Source organism: Saccopteryx leptura, chromosome 6 (genome assembly GCF_036850995.1).
Source record: "Saccopteryx leptura isolate mSacLep1 chromosome 6, mSacLep1_pri_phased_curated, whole genome shotgun sequence".
NCBI lineage: Eukaryota > Metazoa > Chordata > Mammalia > Chiroptera > Emballonuridae > Saccopteryx > Saccopteryx leptura.
Window position 1 is genome coordinate 3571647 of NC_089508.1, and position 10306 is coordinate 3581952.

A 10306-nucleotide genomic window follows, 5' to 3' on the forward strand; every position below is an offset into this window, starting at 1 on the left:
AGGAAGAGAAGAAAGAGAGAGAAGGGGGAGGGGTAGATAAGCAGATGGTCGCTTCTCCTGTGTGCCCTGACTGGTAATTGAACCCGGATATCCACATGCCGGACCAATGCTCTACCGCTGAGCCAACCAGCCCGGGCTAACTCACAAAATGTTAACTAAGAAAAATAAAAGAACAAATGAATCATAGACCAACTTTTAAAAAATTATTAAAATGCTTAGGAATCTAATAAAATGTTCCTTCAATACTGCAGTGATCTTTAGCTAAGAGACTCAACAGGCAGCATGGAGTAAGAAGTTAAAGACACTCAATGTTAAGTCCTATATCTGGCAACAAACACATCCAACAGCAAACATAAGATGGTCCATCCAGACCAGGGGTCCCCAAGCTTTTTACACAGGGGGCCAGTTCACTGTCCCTCAGACCGTTGGAGGGCCGGACTATAAAAAAAACTATGAACAGCCCTGGCCGGTTGGCTCAGCGGTAGAGCGTCGGCCTGGCGTGCGGGGGACCCGGGTTCGATTCCCGGCCAGGGCACACAGGAGAAGCGCCCATTTGCTTCTCCACCCCCCACCCCCCCTCCTTCCTCTCTGTCTCTCTCTTCCCCTCCCGCAGCCAAGACTCTATTGAGCAAAGTTGGCCTGGGCGCTGGGGATGGCTCCTTGGCTTCTGCCCCAGGCGCTGGAGTGGCTCTGGTCACGGCAGAGCGACGCCCCGGAGGGGCAGAGCATCGCCCCCTGGTGGGCAGAGCTTCGCCCCTGGTGGGCGTGCCGGGTGGATCCCGGTCGGGCGCATGCGGGAGTCTGTCTGACTGTCTCTCCCCGTTTCCAGCTTCAGAAAAATACAAAAAAAACCAACAAACAAACCTATGAACAAATTCCTATGCACACTGCACATATCTTATTTTAAAGTAAAAAAACAAAACGGGAACAAATACAATATTTAAAATAAAGAACAAGTAAATTTAAATCAACAAACTGACCAGTATTTCAATGGGAACTATGCTCCTCTCACTGACCACCAATGAAAGAGGTACCCTTCCAGAAGTGCGGCGGGGGCCGGATAAATGGCCTCAGGGGGCCGCATGTGACCCGCGGGCCGTAGTTTGGGGACCCCTGATCCAGACATTGGTATGAATCTTGTTTCAATGATCTGCATTTAGGTTCACAGTATCTCTGGTCTAACAAATGATATACATGAATAAATCAAAACTTTTACTTAAATATTGGAAAGTATAAAGTTCAGACCTGTTAGGCAGGTGCTAAGCACGCCAGTGTGTGTTACTGAAACCTTGCAGAGATGCTTTACCTGTGAATGCATGTACAGGGTATCTCACGGAACCACCCCGTGAGGAAGGAACACTCTTTCCTGAAGACCCTCTGCTGCTCCGTGAGGCACGCGCCCCTTCAGCGAGCAGCCGTGCTCCCAAGCCCCCAGAGCACACGTACCTGCCCTCTTCTTCCTCTTCTTCTTCTTCACTTTGAGAGGCTTTACAACGAGCTCCTGGTCAAAGTCTTCTGAGCTGATGACACTGAACCTCTGCAGGGTGGGCTGGCCACTCCTGCCCAACTCCGGGGCAGCCTGGGGCCCGGAGCTGCTGTCGGTGGAGTTGAGCGAGCTGCTCCTGCTCCGCGGCTCGCTGGCCACGGACGCGCCCCTGAGCCTCGTCTCAGAGGCCGTGGGCTCTGCCGGCCTCTCTGCGGGCTGCACATGGACCTGCTCCGTGCATCCTGGCGTCTCCAGACTGTCTCGCACTGGGAAAGGAGAGTTTGGTTTTACTACTGCTTATCCGAGAGAAAGCTGATGTGCTCTTACGTTGCCCTGCCCTATACACCAGCCTGCTGAATTACAGACACTAGCAAAACTCAAAGAATCGCACAGAAGATTTCAAGCAACGGCTTTTGTTCTCCATGGAGTTCACGTACCAAACTCACTGCACTACCTCCCCATAGCCATCCTGTAAATAACTCAGTGGGAAGGCAGCACCCGGAGCGGAGAGCATCTCTCACTCTGACTCACCCACAGCTTGTAAAGGAGGAGGCCTGTCTGAAAGAGGGCTTAGTGCAATCTCATACTCATCCTGTGCTTTGAATATACTTCAATATTACTTAAAAGACATTTTAAAAATACAGTGTGTCCGTAAAGTCATGGTGCACTTTTGACTGGTCACAGGAAAGCAAAAAAAGACAATAGAAATGTGAAATCTGCACCAAATAAAAGGAAAACTCTCCCAGTTTCATACCTATTCAGTGCAGTTTGATGTGGGCTCACGCGCAGATTTTTTAGGGCTCCTTAGGTAGCTATCCCGTATAGCCTCTACAGACTCGTCACTGACTGATGGCCTACCAGAACGGGGTTTCTCCACCAAACTGCCGGTTCCCTTCAACTGCTTATCCCACCGAGTAATGTTATTCCTATGTGGTGGCACTTCGTTATAAACGTGCCGATATTCACGTTGCACTTTGGTCACGGATTTGAATTTAGTGAGCCACAGAACACACTGAACTTTCCTCTGTACTGTCCACATCTCCACTGGCATGGCCATGGGCTGCTCCGCTGTATACATGGTGTTACGTCATCATCTGCGCATGTGCACATACTGCCACATCATCCTACAGAAACTGGGAGGGTTTTCCTTTTATTTGGTGCAGATTTCACATTTCTATCCTCTTTTGTTGCTTTCCTGTGACTGGTCAAAAGTGCACCATGACTTTACGGTAACACTGTACATGTATCCCTATAATTAAATTTCTCAAAATTCAAGGGGAAAAAGGTCATTTTCCACTAGAACGCACTCAAGACAGATACTGATTATAGCAGTCAGTCCCGATCCGAGAAGAACGCAGCGAGAGGAGCGGGCATGGACTGTCACGTGCCGAGCTCTGTCCCCGTGACTAAGAGCCAGCAGGGTTCCCACCTCCCCGGACTCATTCTTCTCTCAACAGGACACTAGAAGTTCACCAGGGTCAGAATAGCTCCAGACATAGTCCAACTCATCACAGGACTGTGGACCACTCTGATCTACTGGGTGCCAGACACCACTCTAGGTGCTGAGACAAGACACGCCACCAACCAGGCAGAGGACCGCTTGCTCTCCCGGGGTCCTCAGGAGCGCAGTGGGCCCAGAAGAGCAGGACTCTGCTGAGTGGAGCCCAGGACAGGGCACTGACCTGCAGGAGGTCACCAAGCTCATGGCAGATCTTGGTCTAGAGCTGTGTTGTCCAGTATAGAAGCCATTAGCTATGCCGCTATTTAAACTCAGATTAATTAAAATGAAACAAAATTCACAATTTAGTTCCTCAGTTGCACCTGCCAGATTTCAAGAAGCTAGCAGCCACGTGTGGGCAGTGGCCACCTACGGCCAGTGCAGATACAGAATAAGGAAGGGACAAGGCTACTCCCACCTCAGAGAGGGAGGAGGAGAGGCAGTGGGTGGCAGGGACATGGGTCTCGCGCTTCCCACTGGTCTGTTAGCAGAGTCAAACGGAATGAATACCTGTGGAAGTGCTCTGTGAACCTCAGAGGCCCCACGAATGTGGGGGCTCTGGGGCCAGACAGATGGCCCCGGTGTACTGCTCACACACTGCAGCGCTGGTGCCTTTGGGACCCTCACGGCACCTTGCTAAGCCTCAGCCTCCTCAGCTAGAGACTTGGAACCTTCTGTACAGGGCTGTTCGGAGGATTTTATAAAATCACAAATGTTCAGTACTTGGCAAAAGCTCTGGAACAGAGTGAGCACAAGTGAGTGAGAGTGAGGGGGCCGCGGGGGGCTGCGAGCTGCTCTGGTCCCTCTCACACACATTAATTACCACGATGTGTGCACGGGAGTACGTAGAGCGATTCTTTGCTCATTAGAATTTAGGTTTATTTGAATTACAAAAAAAGTCAAATGCACAGAGGATAATAATCAATCCTACAAGGAAGAACTGCATTAAGGGTGAAAGATACATCCCAGATGACAGATTTAAATGTAAAATCTTATGCAAATCTAAGTTTTTGGGGGGTATTCATCCCACATGCTGTCCAGAGCATCAGAGATCAGCCAAGTGGGCACTGGGTGCTGCTCCCACGTACCCAACCTCCCCACCTTCCAGACTCACGCAGGGAACTCTACCAAGTGTGAGACCCCGTCTGACGTAGGCCGTGACGTATGCACGTCATCTGCAAGGAAAGCTCTGTAAACAGTATTTTAGGAATCATGAGAAACCAAACAGATGCCTCTTTGTTTAGATAAAGCTGCAATCACTTAACTAGTAAAACAGTAGGTTTTATAAATGAAAACTACAACTGCACACACAGCACCTTTCTTACAAATACAAACCTATTGATGCTAGTCCTTCCGGCCGGCTCGAAATCCTTATAATGTTCCTATCTCCCTTTAAGAGAAAGATTTCATTTTCTGTGCAGGAAACAGACACAATATCACCCGATCCTTCCAAACCGGCAATGGTGGCCTGTCGAAAAACAAAAACGCAGAAATCACAGACTGCACAACAGTAATTCATCAGCGCCCACGAGCCTGGGAGAAACCCCAGTAACTCAGATGGCAAGCCTGTGCAACAGCAGCTTCCTGACCTTCTTAGGGCCACGCAGCACACAGTGCGGCCACACCTGACACAGGTGTCACCTGGGGTCGTGCCCCCGCCAGGGAAAGCACGTGGCTGAAGAAGTCTCTCCCCAGCCCTGGCCACTCGCTGCACCAGGGCCCCCCCTGCTCCTCACCCCCTAGGACAAGGAGCTCCGCCTCCCTGGGGGACCTGCCTTGCGGCCTCACACAGCTCTGTCCTGAAGACAAAGAGAAGCAAAGATGAAGGGTTTTCCTTTTTAAGTTCCTACAGCCGACTGTAATGGCAATAATCTACTATTACCCTGACTTAACCAGAAATTGCTTCCTACCATGATTTAATGACACTGGAAAGTTGCCCAGTGAGGCAAAATAACGTGTCCCCATTTGAGGAGAGGGAGCAAGGGTGAGACTAGGGTGGAAAGAAAGCTGGAGAGAGACCCCTGTGTGGCTCAGCGGCACTCTGGGGAGTGCGCCTTGGAAGCGATTCTGTTACTGTTTCCATCAAGGTTGTGTCTTCATTTAACACGCTCAGTCATTTGGTAGTCAGAAAAAATATGTGACCCAAATAGAGTATGAAGAACAAGTTTAATTTTGAGCCTAAATGTAAAAAACCCCCCCACAATTTCTTGGCAGGAGGCAAGGCTATGAATAGCAAACCAAATACTTTTGAAAGCTATAAAAATAACCAAACCTTCATCTATTTCCTTGAATGACCCAGAGGAAAAGCAAGGCGCGAGAACCCATACTGTTCTGTTCTGAGAGGAGCCCCAGATAAGCCCTTAGGTACCAAGAGGTGGTGTGATCACATCACTTACCTGGTTGATGGTGTCTAGAAGGTAGATACTGTACTCATTCCAAGTCAACACCCAGCCTTCTCGGAAGAAACACGAGACCAGCCCCAGGTGTTTCTCAGGTAAGCTGCCACTCCCCCTGTTGAAGGATGATTCCAGGCGCGGGTACAGTTCGAAAGGCCTGACTCCTCCAGCAAAGACATCTTTTAAGATAAATGTGGCTTGAACAGTCCCATGGACGTCAGCCTTCCACAGCCGGAGCCCTGGCCGCGACGCGTACAAGGTCAGATCACTCTGCTTACAAAGTCCTGGTATGAAACAAGCACCAAATTTCCCAGTGCTGGAATTAAAAAGAAAGAAAAGCAGATAGATAAGAGTGTAGTGGTTACAGGGGGTGGGGTGGGGGGGAGTGGGGGAGGGGTGTTACGGAGTGGGGGGAAGGGTATAAAGAGGGACAAATATAAGGTGACAGAGGATTTGACTTTGGGTGATGAGTATACAACATAACTGACTGTCCACATGATGTGGAGATGTTTACCTGAAATCTGTGTACTCTTGTTGATCAATGTCACCCTGTTAAATTTAATTTTCTAAATAAAAATAAACAGGCCCTGGCCGGTTGGCTCAGCGGTAGAGCGTCGGCCTGGCGTGCGGGGGACCCGGGTTCGATTCCCGGCCAGGGCACATAGGAGAAGCGCCCATCTGCTTCTCCACCCCTCCCCCTCTCCTTCCTCTCTGTCTCTCTCTTCCCCTCCCGCAGCCGAGGCTCCATTGGAGCAAAGATGGCCCGGGCTCTGGGGATGGCTCCTTGGCCTCTGCCCCAGGCGCTAGAGTGGCTCTGGTCGCGACAGAACAATGCCCCGGAGGGGCAGAGCATCGCCCCCTGGTGGGCGTGCCAGGTGGATCCCGGTCGGGCGCATGCGGGAGTCTGTCTGACTGTCTCTCCCCATTTCCAGCTTCAGATATTAGAAGAAAAAAAATAATAAAAATAAAAATAAATAAATAAATAAAAATAAACAAATAAGAAAGAAAAACAGATACAGACTGATTTAAAGTGATTGCTGTTAACTATAACAAGAATTTTTTGACTACGCCTAAACAAGACTGACTTTTTTTAGAAACCTTCTCTGGTTCTCTTGTTGATTGAACCACAGTGTCACCCCTGTGCGGAAAGGACGAGGTCTCTGTCCTATTTGCCTTACAACGCCCTGAGGAGGCTGTACCGACAAGCACACACCCTACCCTGGTTTCAGGTCACCACTCCCTGCGGGTTGCACCCACCCAGGGCTTCCTCTGCATCTCCTGGTTAATCCTCATGACCCTGTGCGGCAATACTACGATTCCCACTCTAGAGAAGGAACGACTGAAGCAGGAGGAGACAGAAGAAGGTCTTGCCTATCTCCCCTGCTCCGAAATTCTGCTCCTTCTGACCACCAGGCTCACTCCCACGTCTGCATGAAAGAGCTTGATGTCTGGGGTCTGGGCTGCCCTTTCAGAATTCCTCTATACCAGCAGAGAAACCAAATCTCCCTTCTGGTCCCCAGGCTTACTATTTTTAAAATTATGAAAAATATAACACAATCAAAAGAATATTCATAACACACACATACACCCACACATATAAATGAAGCCTGGTAATGAAATGCACACCCGGGAACCCCTCCTTCAACTTCAGAAGTAAGCCACCAGCGACATCGCTGATGCTCTCATGCCCCTGAAAGTTCCCTCCTGCTCCGTTCCCAGGTGTCAGCACTAGACTGAGTTCTGTACTTACTGTTCCCTTGCTTTCACTGACAGCTCAGCCACATATCCATGCCTCCCTAATTCTGAACTGTTTGTCTGCATTTGTATTAAAAAAAATATGGTGCTCTTTGTATACTTTTGAAACTTGCTTTTAACTTCACATTATATTTCTTTTTTTTTTTTTTTTTTTGTATTTTTCTGAAGCTGGAAACGGGGAGAGACAGTCAGACAGACTCCCGCATGCGCCCGACCGGGATCCACCCGGCACGCCCACCAGGGGCAACGCTCTGCCCACCAGGGGGCGATGCTCTGCCCCTCCAGGGTGTCGCTCTGCCGAGACCAGAGCCACTCTACTTTTTTTTTTTTTTTTTTTTATTTTTTCCATTTTTCTGAAGCTGGAAACGGGGAGAGACAGTCAGACAGACTCCCGCATGCGCCCGACCGGGATCCACCCGGCACGCCCACCATGGGGCGACGCTCTGCCCACCAGGGGGCGATGCTCTGCCCATCCTGGGCGTCGCCATATTGCGACCAGAGCCACTCTAGCGCCTGGGGCAGAGGCCACAGAGCCATCCCCAGCGCCCGGGCCATCTTTGCTCCAATGGAGCCTTGGCTGCGGGAGGGGAAGAGAGAGACAGAGAGGAAAGTGCGGCGGAGGGGTGGAGAAGCAAATGGGCGCTTCTCCTGTGTGCCCTGGCCGGGAATCGAACCCGGGTCCTCCGCACGCTAGGCCGACGCTCTACCGCTGAGCCAACCGGCCAGGGCCCAGAGCCACTCTAGAGCCTGGGGCAGAGGCCAAGGAGCCATCCCCAGCGCCCGGGCCATCTTTGCTCCAATGGAGCCTTGGCTGCGGGAGGGGAAGAGAGAGACAGAGAGGAAGGAGGGGGGGAGTGGAGAAGCAAATGGGCGCTTCTCCTATGTGCCCTGGCCGGGAATCGAGCCCGGGTCCCCTACACGCCAGGCCGACGCTCTACCGCTGAGCCAACCAGCCAGGGCCTAACTTCACATTATATTTCTAAGACCTGTCCTTGTTGATGACAAAGCTGTGGCTCACTCACTGTCATTGTACAGGACCTCACGGTCACCTCCTCGCTTTCTTGTCGATGGGTATTTGAACTCTTTCTCTTTTTTAAGATTTTATTTATTGATTTTTAGAAAGAGAAGAGGGGGGGCAGGAGGGAGAGAGAGAAGGGGGTGGGGAGGAGCAGTTGCTTCCTCTATGTGCCCTGACCAGGCAAGCCCAGGGTCTCAAACCTGTGACCTCAGCGTTCCAGGTTGAATCCTTTACCCACTGTGCCACCACAGGTCAGGCTTGGGTTATTTTTCATTTTGAACAATAGTGCTATGAGCCTTTTTACACATAACCTCCTAGTATACAGGTATAAGATCTTGTCAAGATCTTAGAAGTGTAATTGTTGGGTTGCTGAGTAAGATCAAGTTCCAGTGGGAGGCCATGTTAAACTCTTCTCAACGTGACCATCTAGCGATATTCCCGCCAGCGTCTCTGCATGCTCATGACTCCACATCTTTGCAGGTCTCAGACGACTTCCATTGAGCTCACATGCTAAGAAGTTCAGTTCAACCCCAAGTCCTGCTCATCTCTCTCCACAACATGTCTCTGACTTTGAACAGAAGACACCCGGGCTCAAGTTCCAGCTCTGACATTCAATAGCTACGTGGTGTGTATCCTTTTTAGACATAGTTTTCTAATCTGTAAACCAGAGATAATAATTCCCAAGGTTGAAGTGAGGATTAAATGACATAATCTATGAAGGCACAAAGAGCAATGTGTGTGACAGTGCAAGTCCCCACAATGAGTGTCTCGCTCCTTACGGTCACTGCACATGGCAGCACGCCCAGCCTTCTGAGAGTCAGTCCCCAGAGACCACCCACACAGTCACCCAAATCAAGTTACCCGGACGTTTCTCTGCACCTCAGTGTCTCACTAGAACCCTCTGGCACCTCAGTGACTAACCCCTGTGGACAGGGACCAAGGAGGATATCGAATATCAAATTCACTTTGAAAGGAAGACTGTCAGACTAACCAAAATGTTCACAGACAACTCTTCAGGGAGCGTCATGTTCCCTCACGGCCTCTGTCGGCCCTGCTTCGGGGAGGCTCTCTAACAGAGAGACCCAAAGGAATTCTAGCCGGGCAGCCACGACCTCTTCCTCTTGCCTCTCCTGTCAGACCAACTTCTATCTGGTGACCCAACATGTCCATCTGTTTCCTTCTATCTACAGATCCCCTTACAGATCTCCTGTCATTTCCATTTCATTTGTTCACCTTAGGTGACTAACGCAATCACTTTAACAAACATTTAGTGAGGTCCTGCATTATGTAAGACACTGTTCGGTACTGCGGGCCACACAAAAGATCAGTCAGACGAGATCCTGGCCCTCTCTCACCTCATACAGCAGCGGCCATGTGCGCGGACAATTACGACAACATCTTGGAGGGCCACCTCTGAGGTGAAAGAGCCGCCCAAAGAGTACAGCAAAGGGGACACGTGACCACAACATAACAAGGCTGGACCCTGGGACCCAAGGCTGGACTGAGTGGACAATCACCAGGCAGAGAAGAGGGAGACAGGCATGCTGGGGAAAGGGACACACTAAACAGGGTGCTGGCAGGCTGGCTGGTGGAAAGAAGGCAGAGAAGTTGAGGGTGGCTGGCTAGAGCCAGGTGCAAATACCCTAAAGCAGGGGTCTGGCCCGCAGACTAATCCACGAAGTTTGATTAGTCTGCGGGCCGCACAAAATTGGTGGGCGGGCCGCATGCGGCCTGTGGGCCGCGAGTTTGAGACCCCTGCAAAGCCTGACTCGCCACCATCCATCCACCTGCCGTTACCCTGCAGCACTTGCTGGTGTCATTCTGAACTGGACACAGGAATACTAGCTTTAAGGTCTGAGCACTGCAGGATTCTAACATCATAAATAAATTAACCTAGCTTCTTAATTTTGGTGGAGATGATTTTCAGAAAAATCATTGATGACTTGCAAAAAATACTTTAGTTCCCTTCATGAGACACATTAATACGAAAGGAGTGCTTTGTGGTTAACAAATTCTAGCCATGAAACAAACAGTGCTCTCTAATTTTATAAATAAATTACAGTGCCAAAGACCTGAAATGCCAAGCATGAACAGGGAGCCCAAGACGAGGATGCAAGTGTGCGACGGGTGCAGGGAGTGAGCCAAAGCCGATA

At 50.3% G+C, this 10306-nt stretch overlaps 1 protein-coding gene across 1 annotated transcript in view; it reads right to left on the reverse strand.

Moving 5' to 3' along the window:
• The window catches only part of TECPR2 (tectonin beta-propeller repeat containing 2), a 103424-nt gene that overhangs the window by 57084 nt on the left and 36034 nt on the right, over window positions 1-10306 (reverse strand). Inside the window, exons 6-8 of the mRNA XM_066343940.1 lie at window positions 5381-5696; window positions 4320-4452; window positions 1447-1752 (exon numbers count right to left, since the gene is read on the reverse strand). Coding sequence (XP_066200037.1) covers window positions 1447-1752; window positions 4320-4452; window positions 5381-5696 — 755 coding nt within the window. The remainder of the gene's footprint in view (window positions 1-1446; window positions 1753-4319; window positions 4453-5380; window positions 5697-10306) is intronic.